Source organism: Micromesistius poutassou (assembly GCF_964030765.1).
Source record: "Micromesistius poutassou genome assembly, chromosome: 7".
Lineage (NCBI taxonomy): Eukaryota > Metazoa > Chordata > Actinopteri > Gadiformes > Gadidae > Micromesistius > Micromesistius poutassou.
The window spans coordinates 13,728,420-13,746,537 of record NC_140277.1 but is presented as its reverse complement, the minus strand read 5'-3'; the positions used below and the strand labels follow the sequence as shown (position 1 = coordinate 13,746,537).

The following is an 18,118-nucleotide window of genomic DNA, read 5'->3' as shown; positions in this document are numbered from 1 at the left end:
GGTGTCGTTGGCGGGCCGGGTCAGCAGGGGCAGGGAGGGGAGGGAGGAGTAGGGGCCAGGGGGATGGTCCTCCATTTTGAGTAAATTAGTTTGTTTTCTCAGAATGTTCTGGAAACCTGAAACTCTGATGACAGCAGTCTCATTTGATTTATTTATCTCCGACACACAGGAAACGCACACACAAACACACACACACACACACACACACACACACACACACACACACACACACACACACACACACACACACACACACACATGTTGAGGCCGGGGGGGAGTGAGGACCTGATTGTGAGTGTTTGGAAATAACAAAGTGATTGGAGGACTTCTTACACAACTACTTTGATTCTTATCAGGGCCCTGATGTGGATTCCATATGCTGAAACCATCATTTCCTAATGCCCCGCCCCTTTGAGGAATACACAGACACACACGTCAATACACAAACAAACACATGTACACAAAAAAGTACACGTCTCTCCCACATACACACACACACACACACACACACAGCTGTACACCTTTCAGCTTTACGTTGACCTCGTTGATTCCATGGCCAACGTGGTGACACATGGATTGGTTCTCTGTAGCTGGAGACAGTGAAACCACAGGCATTGATTCATGACTCCTTTCCTATTGACCCAGCAGTGGGTTGATCTTCTGAGGGTCTGTGGAAGCGGTCGTGACAGCTACTCAAACACACATCCCATTGGGTTTCCCATGCTGTTGCTTTCACAGTTAATGGAGGAAACATTAGTCCCATTCGCCATCAATGTCCAGAGGGCTGATGAATCGTACCTCTGTATGGCAGAGATCTACTTCTCATTAAATCAAATAGTCAAATAACAAACTCGCAGTCAAATTACAGTCTTCACTCTCTCTCTCACGCTCTCTCTTGACTTCTCTCAATTCAATTTAATTCAATTCAAAAAAGCTTTATTGGCATGAGAAACAAACGTTAACATCGCCAAAGCAGGTCAAAAATTAGGAGGTCAAAATATATATAAATGTTAAATGCAAAATATGTATAGATATCCAATATTATCTATACATATATTAGAATAATATAATATGAAATACTATATATAAAAAGTAAAATGGGGTTAATTATAAAAAGTCCAGTATAAACAGACAAATTAAAGATACACTTTACATAAACTATATTTACAATTTAGAGGATATGTGCAATAGTGCAATCTTTGTAAACAGACAGTAAAAGTGAAGTTTCATATTTAGAAGGTGTACTAGTGTCTGTTTATGGGGAGTTTGAGGTCCTTCTCTCATCACAACAGCTGATGAATCTGGCTGCTTTGATCGCACATTGTTGTGTTTCTCCCAACAGATACGGCAGTTTGTTACCGTCTGGAGTGTCTTTAAAGTCCCCGCATGCCTTTGTTATGCGTGGGAAGTGTGTGTTCATGATGTCTTGGTTTGACTGGCAGGAAACTAGGAAGTGCAGTTCAGTGCAGTTCTGCAACTGTGTATTCTCTGTTTAGGGACAAGGAACATGCCAATTTTCTCCTTGGTTGTTGGTTGTTGTGTGTTGGACAAGGAAGTCCAAGGAAAAGCTGGCTAAGCTAGCTTTTCTGGGTGTAACTCTCTGTCGGAGGGGGGGGCTTGTTGTTGAGTGTATTGCTGTCACCTTTCTTAAGGCGGTTATAAAATTGTAGCGCTCTCTTCTGGATTAAAAAAAATATTGGATATTATCCCAATTCTGCTCTCCATGCGTTATTTGGTGTTTTTTGGACTCTTAGTCGATTTGCAGAATCCTGCAAGTTGTGTTTTTCCCAACAAAGTCGAGTTTGAATTTGATGTCTCTCTTGATCACTCTCTCTTTCGCTCTTGACTCTGAACACTTTTGAACTGTATGTTTTGCATCACTGCACATGCAACGGCCAGTCTACCAGTTTGCCTCAAGGAGATGTGTCTGGTCTTGTCCCACAACAGCCAGAATGTGTGTGTGTGTGTGTGTGTGTGTGTGTGTGTGTGTGTGTGTGTGTGTGTGTGTGTGTGTACACACATACACACACACACACACACATACGCCCCCATATATATAGGAAATCTATGTACTTTACATGACCTATGTTCCTTCTGGTTCCTTCCCCACCGCCCCTCCCGTCCTGTCCTCAGTGCTGGCTAATCGTCGCTGGGATCGCAGCTGAGCCCCTATCAGACTAATTACCTCTGAGAAATGTAAATAACATTATACAACAGCAAAAACAAGCAGGCCTCGTATGCCCTAGTCGAGCAGCTAGAGAGAGAGAGAGAGAGAGAGAGAGAGAGAGAGGAAAGTGTGCATGTGTGTGTGTGTGTGTGTGTGTGTGTGTGTCCATGCACATGTGTCCATGAACGTGTGTGTCCATGCACATGTGGGTGCCCGTGCCGTGCACATGCTATGTGTGTGTCTGTCTGCCTGCGTGCATATTTATGTGTGTGTTTGTATGTGTGTGTATGTGTGTGTGTGTGTGTGTGTGTGTGTGTGTGCGTGCCTAGACCGGCTCGTCCACAATGAGAGACACGTGACGATGCACAGAGAAAAACCAGCCCCGGTCGAGTGGTGGGGGGACATGTGCATATCCAGAAGCATAAGAAATGAGGGAAATGTGAAAGAAATAAAGAAACAAATCACACACACATCTGTCTCTTCTCCAACCAGGAGAATGTGACTTCACAGCGGAGCTTGATCCAAATATATATGTAGACAAGAGTTGTGGTGGTGGTGGTGGTGGTGGGGAGGGGTTGTGGTGTTGGTGGTGGGAGAGGGGGTGTGGTGGTGGTGGTGGTGGGAGAGGGGGTGGTGGTGGGAGTGGTGGTGGTGGTGGGGGTGGTGGGAGAGGGAGGGTAGGGGTGTGGTGGTGGGAGTGGGGGGTTGTTGTTTTGAATGGGCTGTAATTTGCTGTTACATCAGAGGGAGCAGGGAAAGCCAAGGTCTGCCTGAACCCAGCCAGGTACCTCAAAGAGCCTTTGTTCTCTTCCACTGGAGAGGGAGGGGAGGGAGACGGAGAGAGGGAGAGAAGGATGGAGAGAGGAAGAGAGAGAGGAGAGGGAGGGAGATGGGTTGGAGGGAGGGAATCAGGGTGAGAGAGAGAGGGTAGAGGGAGGGAGAGAGAGAGGTATGGGAATGAGGGAAAGAGGGAAGGTTGGAGGGAAAGAGGGAGGGAATCAGAGAGAGATGGATGGAGAGAGTCGGAGGGGAGGGGGAGAGGGAGGGAGAGAGATGGACAGGGGGAAGCTAGAGGGGCGGGAGGAGGTAGGGATGGGAAGAGAGAGAGAGTGAGGTTTGGATGGAAAGAAGGATGGAGATGGAGAGAAAGAGAGAAGGAGAGAGAGAGAGAGAGAGAAAGATCAAGGGAGAGGGGAAGACGGATGGAAGGAAATAGAGGTGTGGAAGGGGAAAGAGACAGAGGGAAGAAAGGAGGGATGGAGAGAGATAGACTAAAGAGTGACTAAAGCAGGATATTAATCATTTATTTCGATGCAACTTCATACAAGTCAAGAGTTTCCACTGTTCTGGTCGGGAAAAAAACAGGATAAAAATGAAGGCATGCATGATGCACTTTATATAATACATCAAATATTTTAAACTGCAGTTTGGGTTTTTCTAGCTGATGCAGCATACGGCAACCAGATCTGTTGACCGGCTATTATGAGTATTTGTGGAAAATATGAAAGATATACACCATTACAGAATCCTCTGCTATACTGTATATTATTCATCCTATAGAGTCCTTTAAGACTGCAAATAATATTCATCATAATTCTCTTTCACTCTGCTTTCGGAGTTCAAGTGCTCAGTCTGAGTTTGGAGGAGCTGAAGAACTGACTGTCCCAGAACAGACTCAAGCCCCGCCCCCCTGCCCCCCTGGCTGGCCTCTGAGTGGTGGACGTGGGAACATGTAGTGCGTGTGTTCGTAATATACGAACACACGTAATATATGTCTGTGTTTGCGTGTGTGCATGTGCGTGTGTGTGTGCGCATCATACGTTTTTCCGTGTGCGTGTGTGTGTGTGTGTGTGTGTGTGTGTGTGTGTGTGTGTGTGTGTGTGTGTGTGTGTGTTTGCGGGGCAGGCTTCACTACGGACCAGAGAGCTGGGTTTCCACACGTTATATTTTATTTTCATACCTTACTTTGAACTCCTGCTGACAGAACGCAGGAGACTGTTGGTTTTCCCACAATATCCTCTTACCTTTAAGTTCTGTCAAAACAAAGGCCTCAGTTGGTTCTACACTCTTCTCCGGAAAATTGCAGCCGTATGAGCCATAATGTTATGTAATATGTGTGTGCGCGTGTGTGTGTGTGCGTGCGTGTGTGTGCGTGCGTGTGTCGTGCGTAAGAAGAACAAATGCATCCATGTTTCGTGATGAACCTTTGTCTACTTTGCACCCGATACGTATGGATGCGTATGGTTAACAGTTACAGCAAACACACATTATGCTCGTGAACGCACACAACACCCATGAACACATACAACAGCCATAAACACACACGGCGTTGTCATGCGTCCGTTCATGCCCGGCTGCCTGTGTGGTGCTGCTGGGACATGGTGGTGTGTTATTGGTTATTGTTATTGGTTCACTGGCCGGCTCAGAGGCCACATGCAGACGGGGGGGGGGGGGGGGTGGGTTTAAGGATAAACATTCTTACACTGGCTCCAGGGCACACACACACACACACACACACACACACACACACACACACACACACACACACACAATACCCACTGTCCACCAATTAGAAGGACTTCCTGTTGCTGTCATTGTGTAAAGAAAACACTTCTTGTCAACCACTCAAAGTCAACATCCACACGATATGGAGTAGAGATTTTAAAAAGGAACGCCTGTTTTGCCTTCAGACAATTCAGTCTATAACTTGATTTGTGAACTATTCCATTTATTTTTGTTTATCGATTTGATATTTGCCCATGCTAAACTGCCCGTGCTATTGAGAAGCTTAGAAGAAAGTAAAGCGTGATGTGTTGCCTGTGTGAAAGACACAAGGACCTGCGGTGCATAAGCAGGCTCCATCCCGGGACAGCTGTTAGCGGTAACAACTAACGAGCCGGCGGTAATGACTCGCAGTGTTCCGTAGAAAATAAGGCAACTTTTGTTTTCGTTTTTTTTGCTTTTTTTGTTATTCATTTTGTGGACAAAAGTTCACGCTCCGTTTCCAGCTTGGACTCGTTTTTCCATGAGATGAATTGAAATGAGGTCATGAAGTGCCAAACGCGCCATTGCCTCTCCTTCCAGATCTTCCTTCCAACATTTGCTCTGTGCGGTTTTAACGCTGCAGTGCTGCGTAACGCCTATTCTCCCTGCGTCGGTAATTGTTTTTGAAAGTGGCCAAGTAAAAAGTTGATGTTAGGTGTGTGTGTGTGTGTGTGTGTGTGTGTGTGTGTGCATGTTGTACTTATATATAAGCTGCACGTTGAGACTGGTTTCACATACTGTACATAAAACAGTGGGGCTCAGACAGCTTAGGTTGTCATTACTACACACATAGACGTACAGCATTGACCCATGTGCATGTACATGTCTATTTATGTGTGATCATGCCATACCAATGTCCGAATATATGAATAGATATTTTGGCAAGACCATTTTTAAGGCAGGATTTGGTCTGTTTGTGTGTGTGTGTGCCTGCGTGCTTGCGTGTGTCTGTGTGTGTATGTGTGTGTGTGTGTGTGTGTGTGTGTGTGTGTGTGTGTGCGTGTGTAGCCGTTCTTGGACACAGCAGTATCTTCTGTGCATTTCTAATTGCAGCCAGGGACTGTTTGTTCACATTTGATTGGGTGGGACCGTCAGAGACCCGGGTCCATTTAAACAAACTATTTCGACATCCTGTTTAATTTCGCTCGCGAAGGAGGAGAAAGAAATTGGAGAAAAAAAAAGTGCTTTGGTGTACACTTATGTAAGGCCCACACAAACGCACAATTTACAAACCACACTCCAGAATGTTATCGCATGCTATTCTAAATATAGACACGTTTTTGATTTGCCCGTGCGTGATTATCTGTATATTTTCTGATTACATTCGCAGTTCAAACTAGTGTAATATAAACTTCATGGCAATCATTTTAGAGTTGTATTAAGTTGTTTTTTTGAAAGGTTGCAGTAGTTCTAGTTAGGTCTGGTCAGTTCTAGTTAGTTCTAGTCATTTCTTCTTAGTTCTAGTCAGTGGTTACTGATGGGTGTTTACCTTCTTTAGTCTCTTCCTCATTGTTTATAAAATTTGCGGGGGGGGCTAATATTGCGGTAATATTGGCAAATATTGTCCTTCCTGGAAACGGGATGACACGATCATTTCAGGTCTGGGTTAACAGGAATCAGTAACCCCAAATCACAATGACACATACTTAACTGGAGCTCAATTGAAAGCGTGAATAATTTCTTGACTGGGACTTTCCCATGTTGTTAGGCCTGTGTTGTTTCTACAAGCCAAAAATGCAATATTCCAACAAGCTTCCTTTTATGTGAGACAATAGAAATACGCAGACGGCTCAACTCCTACACAAAGACTTCAATGTCAATGGATTCCAGACCGAGACCCTGACCCCCCCTCCTCCCACAAGTATTTATACAGCCCTGACCGCTATCACGGTGGGAACCTACGCAGCAGGGGACGCAGGAACTAATAATCATCATTTTCATCGATGAGTCATTCAGCCTTAGGTTTAATTAAACAGATCGTTCAGGTCTTTCATAAGGTTCGAAGGCTCGAAGCCGGAAAAATGGGCCGCAAATCTTAAAGTATGCTAGACTGTGTTGCGAGGCAACCATTTTGCTGTCTTTAGGAACTATACTGCGTGGCGGAAGAATGCCGTTTTGTTTTCAATTATTGATCGCATTTTATGTTGCTGTGTTTTTATTTTGTGAAATCTCGCTAGGTAGTCTAGAGTTACCATTTTACTAACCGTTAAATAGAAGCAATACCGTTAAAATACTAAAATGCTCCACATCGTTCTTAACAGCGCCCCCTAGCTGCTGATTATTCCTGTAAACCACAGCCTGGCTTATTGCTTCAATGAATAATCCCCAATGACCATCAGCACTCTTCAAAGCTCAAACAGATCATCTTAAATCGGCCTGTTGAAAAGCATAAAGCAACTTTTCCTTCCATACAGATCCGTAATGACAAGGCAACCAAATATTTACGTGACACTACACCCCGCAAATATGTTGTATAAAAAGAACGACAATGATTCATAAAATTGCTTTATATACATTTTAAATTGATCAAAGTGTGTGTGTGAGTGTGTGTGTGTGTGTGTGTGTGTGTGTGTGTGTGTGTCAGAGCTGTGGAGGCAGTAATCGTGTGTTACTGGTGAAAGCTGGGTGTGCGTGGTGGAAGTGCCTTATTGTACTCCAGAGTCGGACACAGGGGCCTGCAATCGCCTGCACTGACATCCCTCTGTAGCTCTGAGAGTCACATGGCTCCAGACAATAGCCCTTATGGACGCATCCTCCAGGTCCTATGCACAGAGCTTTTTATATCAGACACGCCGCTCCCTTCCACTGGGAAAAACAAGAACCCTATAGGGGTCTCTCTCTCTCTCTCTCTCTCTCTCTCTCTCTCTCTCTCTCTCTCTCTCTCTCTCTCGCCCGCTCAATCTCTTCCTTCCTCTGGCACTCAATAACTTTCGTTGCTAAAACACCGTCTCATATCCTATATAAAGAATGGCTACTGAAAATCTTGAAACAAGGCCAATTTCTCAGTGCTGATAGGGTGGTTCTGTGTGTGTGTGTGTGTGTGTGTGTGTGTGTGTGTGTGTGTGCGTGTGTTTTTGTAGAAGAAGTGGTCTCTGGTGTTAGGGGCTTCCTTACCCTTTAACTGGTAGCACTGATACAGCACTCTAACGCCCCAGAAGCTCAAAAAGTGAAGAAGAAGAATGAACAATGTCTCCATTATTCCATTATCGACCCTATTACACCGTTACTAGATGATAAAAATGTGGGGTTCTCCCACATTGGTGACCGCTTTGATGAATGAAAAAAGTCTCTAAAGGAGGCCACCGCAAGTCTTCATCTTCCTCTCTCTCTCTCTCTCTCTCTCTCTCTCTCTCTCTCTCTCTCTCTCTCTCCTCTCCCCTGCCCTCCCTCGCTCTCCCCCTGTAGGACAGGTTGTTCTTCGTGATGGAGTACGTGAACGGAGGCGACCTGATGTTCCAGATCCAGAGGTCCAGGAAGTTCGACGAGGCCCGCTCCCGCTTCTACGCCGCCGAGGTCACGTCTGCCCTGATGTTCCTCCACCGCCACGGGGTCATCTACAGGTAACACCCCCCCCCCCCCCCCCCACCCCACCCCCCGCATGGGAACACCTCAGGGTCTCAGCACGTCGGCCCAGAGCACACAGGCATGGGGGGGGACGGGTGTCACGTATTGGGCGGCATGTGTGGCTCAGGAGGCAGAGCGGGTTGGCTGGTAACCGGGAGGTTGCTAGTTCGATCCCCGGCTCGAGGTTTCCCAGAGCAAGACGGCCCAACCCTAACTGCTCCCGACGAGGCTGGCTGTTGACACCGCCGTCGGTGTGTGAATGTGTGCGTGAATGCGTGAATGTGAGGCAGTATTGTAAAGCGCTTTGAGTGGCCAATGGTTAGGAAAGCGCTATATAAATACAGTCCGTTCACCATTTATTGGATCGATTGTTGGCATCCATTTTGATGACTGTCTTTCTAACCAATAACTAATCCTTTATAATCATGTGGGTTGAATAATATGAAGTCCCAACAGAGGAACCTCAGGACAGTGTCATCCTAGGGGCAGAGCAGCATCACTTCCTCTTGCGTGCAGCTTCCCAGCTATATTAGCCCGCTCTTGTCTGTCTGCAACAGTCATAATATCATTGTCAACTGAGAGCAAACACGCAGCCTGCACAGTAGACCATCTGCCGGCCAAATCATAACACTATTGTGAAGAGCCGCGGCGTGTTGAGGGGACAACCTGTTTTCAACTCAGGAAAAGGTTTATGTAACTTCTTCTATAGTGTCCTCATCTTGCGGTTGAATCACTGGCTGATTGCTGACTGTACATGATTCACACACATGCCCGTTGGTTGTGTATATGCGTGTATACACACTAGTCGCGTAAGTGATGCTGTACAGTGGTCTTAGTTCAGTGATATTCATTTAATACTCATGTTGCATTCTCTTATATACTATTATATTATATAATATTCTACTATCGGGATTATGCTGCAACTCACACACACACACACACATCTGCACATAGACCCATAGACACAAGTAAGGAGGGTTCCTAGTCTAAGGAAGCAGGCAACAAGGTGAGAAGGGTGCTGGGCCTTTGTTTAGTGGTCGGTTCATGGCCAGACTGGCGGCCGGGTCAGACCAGTTCACTTCTCTCTTTTCCTTCTCTTTTTTTCCCTGTGTTCTCTGATTTTTTTTGTTTCCTTCCTTCGTTTATGTGATTTATTTTATTATGTACACTTTTGGAACAATGATTGACTTTATTTTTACTTGAATTGAATCTGTTGCTTCTCCAGTGTAGAGAAACTCTCTCCCACCCCATCTCGCCTGCTCTCATGCTCATTATGTTTTTCGTTGTGTCTTGCTTTGTGGACTCTCTTCATTGCTTTATCTCTTTTTATTTCTTTATCTTGCCGACTCCCTTTTCCTCTTCCCTCCCTTTCACTCTCTCTTAACCTCTCTCTCTCTATCTCTCAGTCACTCTCTCTCTCTCTCTCTCTCTCTCTCTCTCTCTCTCTCTCTCTCTCTCTCTCTCTCTCTCTCTCTCTCCCTCTCCCTCTCTCTGGCTCTCTCTTCCCCTCTCTCTCTCTCTCTCTCTCTCTCTCTCTCTCTCTCTCTCTCTCTCTTTCTCTCTCTCTCCATCCCTCCCCTCTCTCTCTCTCTCTCTCTCTCTCTCTCTCTCTCTCTCTCTCTTCATCTCCCTCTTTCTTTCCCCCCCTTCTCTCTCCCTATCTCTCTCTCCTCCTCTTTCTCCCGGTATCCCCCCATCCCCCCTCTCTCTCTCTCTCTCTCGCCATCCCTCCCCTCTCTCTCTCTCTCTCTCTCTCTCTCTCTCTCTCTCTCTCTCTCTCTCGCTCTCTCTCTCTTCATCTCCCTCTTTCTTTCCCCCCCTTCTCTCTCTCTCCATCCCTCCTCTCTCTCGCTTTCTCTTCATCTCCCTCTTTCTTCCCCCCCTTCTCTCTCCCTATCTCTCTCTCCTCCTCTTTCTCCCAGTATCCCCCCCCCCCTCCCCATCCCCCCTCTCTCTCTCTCTCTCTCTCTCTCTCTCTCCCTCCCTCCCTCCCCCCGTCTCTCCGCTGTGGGGACAGGAAGGCTGGTGAGACTGGTCTGTTGTAGTGGTTCCTGCATGTATCAAAAGCACCTCAGACTACGTGGTCTCCCAGCAGCAGCTAGCCCGCTGCGGCGGTGCCGGCGACATCACAGCACATTGTTGTCTCCACAGCCCGTATTAAGGAGGCCCCGCCCCCCTGTTTTCAACCATGGATCTATAATGTGGCACTATTGTGTAGCACAGACTTCAGTGACGGAGATAGAGGTGTATATATCGAGGTAAAGGGAGTTGAAGTTTGTGCGTGAGTGTGTGTGTGTGTGTGTGTGTGTGTGTGTTTGTGCGCATGCACAATCATACTTTGATCATACATATTCATCATATTGTCTGTCATTTGTGGTTTCCCATGCTCCCGTCTGGATTAGCAGCTGTCAACACCTTGTGTAACACTTTGAATTTCTGGTCACACCCTGCCAATAGAAGTGATTATTCTCGTCTTTCACTTTTGTTGGGAGGCCAAAAACCACAAACGACCAACTCTCACTCGCACACAAGCACAGAGCGTAGCCTGCATACCTGTCATGGCTCGCAGACAGAGGAGAAGCAAGTCGATAAGGACACTGCTCCCTACTCCTCCCCACACACACACAAACACACACGCACACACACACACACACACTTTCTGCACATTATCTCAGACAAGCTATCTAATTATGCCTTTTTGTTGTTGTTGTTGTATCTATCTTCCCTCGATATCACCTGTCATCAGTATTTGTTCCTCACCCCTTCATGCTCTCTGTTCCTCACCCATTCATGTTGTTTGTTCCTTACCCCAGTTCACTTAATTTCAGTTTTATTCTTTTTCCCAAGCAGGCAATTTGTTTGACCTCCTTCATGTGTTCACATTTTAACATCTTTCGAAGGAGCAAAGACCGGGATATTCGAGTGGGACATTGGAGTTTGACTGCATGAACTCTGCTAAACAAGAGTCAGTGCTAGATAGTTCTGTGGATACCTCAAACATGTGTGTGATGATGCAGGTTTATCTGGGTCTCGGAGAAGGAACAGAGAATGCCATCCGTGTTCATGTGTATAATGTACATACTGTACATCCGATCTGCTCATGAACAGGTCTTCATAAACACATACCCCATTAAGAACATTATACACACACAAATAGAGGTGTGTAGAAAGTACTAACAATGCACCATTACGACCAGCATGGGAATCGACCCTTCTCGCTATAGTGAAACACATGTAAAAGGGCTTTCACACATAACATACAGTTGTCCTGACAGTAACGGCTACAGGACTCGTACAAATGCACTGCGTGGATCACGGTATCCTGCCCTCCATTCCCTCCTTCATCACATGATTCTGACGATGGATAAATCCATATATTTTTTGTGATATATGGTATGTATGCATGTTCTATGCATGTCCTGTTATTCTCATGCCACGTAACTTTTGGATCATGTTCAGGATGGATGGATCAATGACGGGGAAGTGGTCGGATGGATGAATGAATGGATGGATGGATGGAGGGATGGACGGATGGATGGGTGGACGGACAAACGTGCACCGTTAACAGCGGTGTGTTTTTCAAGCGTTACAACTTTTCAGGACGGACAGGCGTATTGTGGGAGGTTATGAAGGCAGTGCAGAGGCTGTCATAAGGCAGTGCGGTAGTGCCATAGTGCACTAGGATCATCTCAACACAACCTCGTGGACAGGCCCTTTATTGAAGGCCCATTAGTGCAGGGAGCATATGACCTGCTCTGAGGAAACATGCTGCTGACAGAGATCATTATAGATAATTAGGACCATTGAAAATGCATTTGCCCACCATCCTCTGACTTTCACAATCATGTTTGTACTCTGGCATCCGACAAGCAAAATGTGGCCTTTTTCCACAACAGTCTCCTGTTTTTGTACAATTACCTACCACATCCTGTTCCCCTATCTTCCTTCTCCACGACACGGCATTAACACAACAGCAGGAGATGAAATATAAATGAGATATGGCTGAGGCCTAGTGATGTGTAATAAAAGGGCTCCTTATTACAATCCAATGGTAATTGGGTTTTATTTCTTGGCCGCAGGTGTTCAATTCAAAAGTAATGTCATCTCAGCCTTGAGGGCGAAAGCAAATACTATTAAGCATTTTGCCGCTTTCATTGTCCCCCCACCGAGAGGATAGGCCGGGGATAAACAAGTCAACAAGTATGCTGTCCTCTTCTTCGTTAGACTGGGTGTGACGGGGCCCATTGGCGTTGGCTTCGGCCGTGGCGTTAACCCCTGCTTCTCAGAACAGTGTCTGTGGAAAGTGAGGACAGCTCCACTAACACTGGTCCAAGCGGCTAGGTGTCTCTGAGTGTTGCCATGCACCACTGATAAAACATCTCTGTACCAGACGCTGGCAGCATTTGGGGGTTGTTGGGTAAGATGCCGTACCATTGCAGGGGAACATTTCTGAATCATCAGCAAACGTCAACTATTAGTGTTGAGTTGTGTTTGAGGTTGAAACGAAAGACATAGGAAATGCCTGACGTTAAAGTAAAAGATCTGTTTTCTTTTTTCTGCTATCTTTTAAGAAATAAATCAACTGATTTGACATTTGTTCTGGTTACATTCCTGTATGTCTTCAACGAGAGATCGTCATGGTAACTCAACAGTAGGAATTTCCATTAGTTACACCTGCCAGGTTCAGCACAGCATTATGGGATGGTACACTGTCACCTCACCAGCAACATTATAAAGGGGGAAAGGATTGCCTGAAATAGGGTTCAATTGCATAAGCCTTTGATTTAAGACATGTATATACAAATACAAATAGACACACACGCACGCACACACACACACACAGCCAAACACACACGCAAACACACACAGCCAATGTCAGGGTTGTTGAGCTCAGACTCAAAGACGTGTGGAGAACATGTTGACATTTTTGTAGCAATCAACCATCAAGCAGGGTGCGGCTGTGTCCACGCTCACCTCTCTTCACTCATCACTCTTTACTCACCTTATCTCTCTCTCTCTCTCTCTCTCTCTCTCTCTCTCTCTCTCTCTCTCTCTCTCTCTCTCTCTCTCTCTCTCGTCAACAACTTTGTATTTTAAGCCTTTCATATAGCAAGACAAGAAAAAAAAAAAGATAGATCAGTTGTATGTTAAGGCAAGCCAAACTAGCTATGCAGCTAGCAGAAAACCGATAATATAAAGTGGATAATCCCATGATGATTAGGATTATTGTTACATTAGATTGATCCCTTTATATCTACTTAGTCCTCTCCCCAGAGCAGGCCATGTTTCTACAGTTGAAAGGACAAACAGCCCTCATCATTTTCCAAAACATTTGCATAATCGCTATCCTGCTTCTGTGCTATGACCTGTAGTTTTACAGACTAAACAACATAATACATGTAATAGATCTATCAAGGAACCTCAACCGTGAGGGGGTCGTTCAGTTGGTTGCAGTCTGCAACCTGACCACTAGATGGCACTAAATCCTACACACTGCACCTTTAAATAAATGATCAAATAAGAAAAAAATAAATAAATCCAATACTTTTTTTTAATACTCTTTTAATACTTTTTTCAATCTCCTAATCTTGCTATCTTGGAAGCAACCCTAAACATTTTTTTTGTGTAGTTGCGACTATTCGTATACATCTTTAGATATTAATCAAATCTGGGGGAAAAGGGCGTTTCACTTTCTTTTGCATCATAATTGTTTTGACCTATCATGTTTCTGGAGGCCGGGATCTGTAAGCCTGTAGTTGGCTGTTAAAATCGAACACGGCCAGCAGTAGTAAACTGAAAGAGTGTCTGTAAAGGTTTGTAATCAACACCAATGTGGAAATACTCCCTGTACTCCAGCACAACGCCTGTCTGTGTGTCTCTCAGTAGTACTCCAACCCGTCTGTGTGTCCGTCAGTATTCCAACCCGTCTGTGTGTCTCTCAGTACTCCAACACAATACCCGTCTGTGTGTCTGCCAGTACTCCGACCTAATGCCCGTCTGTGTGTCAGTACTCAGTACTCCAACCCGTCTGTGTGTCCTCCCTCCTCCCAGAGACCTGAAGCTGGACAACATCCTGCTGGACGCCGAGGGCCACTGTAAGCTGGCCGACTTCGGCATGTGCAAGGAGGGCATCCTGGACGGGGTCACCACCGCCACCTTCTGCGGCACGCCCGACTACATCGCGCCTGAGGTCAGCCCCCAGCGGGCCGTCCCGCTCCGTGTCTGTGTGTTTCTTTAAGGAGGGGCGTGCCGCCGCCGCTGCCGCCGCTATGTTGAGTCAGTCTGAACAACGCCATGTTTTACCGTTAGAGCAGTCGTTAATAGAGGAGCGTTGGTAACAATAAAACAACAATAACAATAAAGCAGCTTTTATATCAGCGTTGTATTGAGTTTCATTGCTTCTCACCGATTTTACAGCATGTGCAAACACAGGAAGGGCTCGACACACACACACACACACACAGTGTGTCATTTTATAACCTCACGGCGTAAATGACTCAATGGTTGACTGTGTGTTTTACTCTCTGTGCAGGTAGGAAGTAGGAACTTCAGTAGGAGTGTGTAGCAATATCCGCTATGGTGTGTGTGTGTGTGTGTGTGTGTGTGTGTGTGTGTGTGTGTGTGTGTGTGGGCGTGTGTGTGTATGCGTGATTGTGTGTACATGAAATATGTTATTGTATGTGTTTAATTATAATGTGTGTCTAAATATAATATGTGTGTTTATGTGTGTAAATATAATGTGTGTGTGTGTGTGTGTGTACTAATGTAACGTGTGTGTGTGTGTGTGTGTGTGTGTACTAATGTAATGTGTGTCCATGTATGTGTGTGTGTGTGTGTGTATGGACTAATATAACGTGTGTGTGTGTGTGTGTGTGTGTGTGTGTGTGTGTGTGTGTGTGTGTGTGTGTGTGTGTATGGACTAATATAACGTGTGTGTGTGTGTGTGTACTAATGTAACGTGTGTCCATGTATGTGTGTGTGTGTGTGTGTGTATGGACTAATATAACGTGTGTGTGTGTGTGTGTGTGTGTGTGTGTGTGTGTGTGTGTGTGTGTATGGACTAATATAACGTGTGTGTGTGTGTGTGTGTGTGTGTGTAGATCCTCCAGGAGCTGGACTACGGCCCCTCGGTGGACTGGTGGGCCCTGGGGGTCCTGATGTACGAGATGATGGCGGGCCAGCCCCCCTTCGAGGCGGACAACGAGGACGACCTGTTTGAGTCCATCCTCCACGACGACGTGCTGTACCCCGTGTGGCTGGGCAAGGAGGCCGTGTCCATCCTGAAGGCGGTCCGTTGAACACACACCCCACAGACACACAGACAGACACACAGACAGACAGACAGACAGACACGGCCGCTCCGGTCTGCAGGGGTGGGGGGGCTGACTTTCATCTTGGGGCTTTTATAGTAGTTTACCTGCTTTCTCTCTCTCTCTCTCTCTCTCTCTCTCTCTCTCTCTCTCTCCCTCTCTCTGTCTCCCTCTGTCTGTCTGTCTGTCTCTCTCTCTCTCTCTCTCTCTCTCTCTCTCTCTCTCTCTCTCTCTCTCTCAGGGGGCTTTATTTGCAAAAAATAAGATACAAATAATTGTCTAAAATACAATTCAATACAGATTAAAATATGTATATGAAGTGAAAAGATCTATGTGTACTCATGTGTCTTGTCCATCCATCCAATTGTTTATCTGCTCACCCCCTCCCCTTTGTAGAATCTCATGTTCACTCTGTCAGTGGAGTTTAAGTGCAAAGCCCTGTGGGAAAGTGAGTGTGTTTGTGTTTGAGAGGACTTAGACTTGGACTCTTGACCACAGCCCTGTGTCCTGATTGGCCACCCATGTCATCTGTTTTTAAGGGAACATGCTGAGTAGTCACAACTCAGAATTTAAAGGGATTTCGTGAACAGTGTTGCAGCTCTTAAAATACCTGAGAACAAAAATTGGAGAACTTTGCTTTCATTAAATAAACATTGATGTGATTAGTGATATAGCGATATATAACTATACTGTTAGCGATATATTGAAAACTCCACAAGCTACGACTCAATACTCCATCTGTATCTATCTGACCATTCACTACAAGGAAGAATGAATAGGTACCAAAGTTGTTAGCTGATAAATAGCTTTACTTTATAAGATAAACACAGATGTGGTGCCCTGTCCAAGTTTGTGTAATTCCCCTATGAATCATCTTCCCTTAATCTCCTCTGGTCTCTCCTTGATGTGTGTCCAGTTCATGACCAAGAGTCCCACCAAGCGGCTGGGCTGCGTGCTGGCTCACGGGCTGGAGGACGCCATCAAACTGCACCCCTTCTTCAAGGAGATCGACTGGACCCTGCTGGAGCAGAGGAAAGTCAGGCCGCCCTTTAAACCACGCATCGTAAGTCCTCCTGAAACCAACACACACACACACACACACCCGCACACACACACACACATATACACGTGCACACTTCTTACTTCTTATTTCAACACAAAGCTATCAAGTACCCTTTTCCGTTTACTTTGGAGTGCGTAGTGTTTCAGGAATACTCATATTTGCACACTTGTCTTCAAGTCCAATCCAAACTGAATGATTTGAATCACTGGGACTCTAGCTATAGTTGTCGTCTTGCATCGCCGCAAGACCTTTGTTTTGAAGCTGCTGAATGGAGTTGTAAAGAGACAGAGCAGAGAGAGCTGCTCCCTCCTTCCCTACCTTTCTACACCATTGAGAAGCAATGCATTTCGAACATGTGTGATTGACCGGTAAGACGGATTCCCCAAACCAATCAGGGAAGAGATTCCCAGAAAGGGGGCAGGAGCGGTCTAGAACCGTCTCATACAGATGCGGGCGTGCAGTAAAGCATGACAAATATTCTCACAGCACATTTTAGAAACGTATAGATGACAGGTGGCTCAAAAAGATGACACGAGAATAATAGCTCTTCAATCTGACCTACAGTACCTTTAATGGATGCATTATATCGTCTTTCTTACACCCTTCACCCACTTGCAGAAAACCAAAAGGGACGTGAACAACTTTGACCAGGACTTCACGCGAGAGGACCCGGTTCTGACCCCTGTGGAAGACGCCATAATCAAGCAGATCAACCAAGACGAGTTTAAAGGCTTCTCCTACTTTGGAGAGGAAGCTCTGGCATAGATGCATGCCTGCCACACACCGACACACACACACACACACACACACACACACACACACACAAGCGCACACACACACACACACACACACACACACATGCACACACACACACACACACACACATACACATGCGCGCACACACGCACGCACGCACACACACGCACACGCAGACACACACATAAAGACTCACACACACACACACACACACACACACAAATCCATGCACACGCACACAAACACACACCTATTCACACACATACAAGCAAACACACTTACGCATACACATGCAGATCTTTCCAACGGAGAGTCCCTGAAACAGTGCTGAAGGATGCATCACGGGCCTCTGGAATGAGTCCCCTTCCAATCCAGGAATCAAGAATACTCTCTGTATACAGTAGCCCCCGCCCCTCCTCTTCCTCCTCCTCCTTCTCATATGTGGTGAGAATATCTCATCATCTTTATCCATTCGTTTTTTCATGAGGACATCATGAGGAAGAGAGAGAGAGACAGAGAGAGAGAGACAGAGCGGGAGAGCAGGTCAAATGCTGTAGGACACGCCCCCCTCCCGCAGTCATGGCTGATGATCCAGTGAGAGTAGCAAATCAAATGAAGGGTGGTGTTTGTGTGTGTGTGTGTGTGTGTGTGTGTGTGTGTGTGTGTGTGTGTGTGTGTGTGTGTGTGTGTGTGTGTGTGTGTGTGTGTGTGTGT

At 46.0% G+C, this 18,118-nt stretch overlaps 1 protein-coding gene across 2 annotated transcripts in view; it reads left to right on the top strand.

Moving 5' to 3' along the window:
• Nucleotides 1-17,659, top strand: part of LOC311350409 (protein kinase C epsilon type-like) — a 54,329-nt gene extending 36,670 nt beyond the window's left edge. For both annotated transcript variants that reach the window (XM_084470421.1, XM_084470420.1), the window contains exons 12-16: nt 8,117-8,271; nt 14,327-14,465; nt 15,376-15,564; nt 16,502-16,648; nt 17,267-17,659. In XM_084470421.1, the coding sequence (XP_084326547.1) occupies nt 8,117-8,271; nt 14,327-14,465; nt 15,376-15,564; nt 16,502-16,648; nt 17,267-17,413 (777 nt within the window). In that variant the 3' untranslated portion in view covers nt 17,414-17,659. The remainder of the gene's footprint in view (nt 1-8,116; nt 8,272-14,326; nt 14,466-15,375; nt 15,565-16,501; nt 16,649-17,266) is intronic.
• Nucleotides 17,660-18,118: the final 459 nt, after the last annotated feature.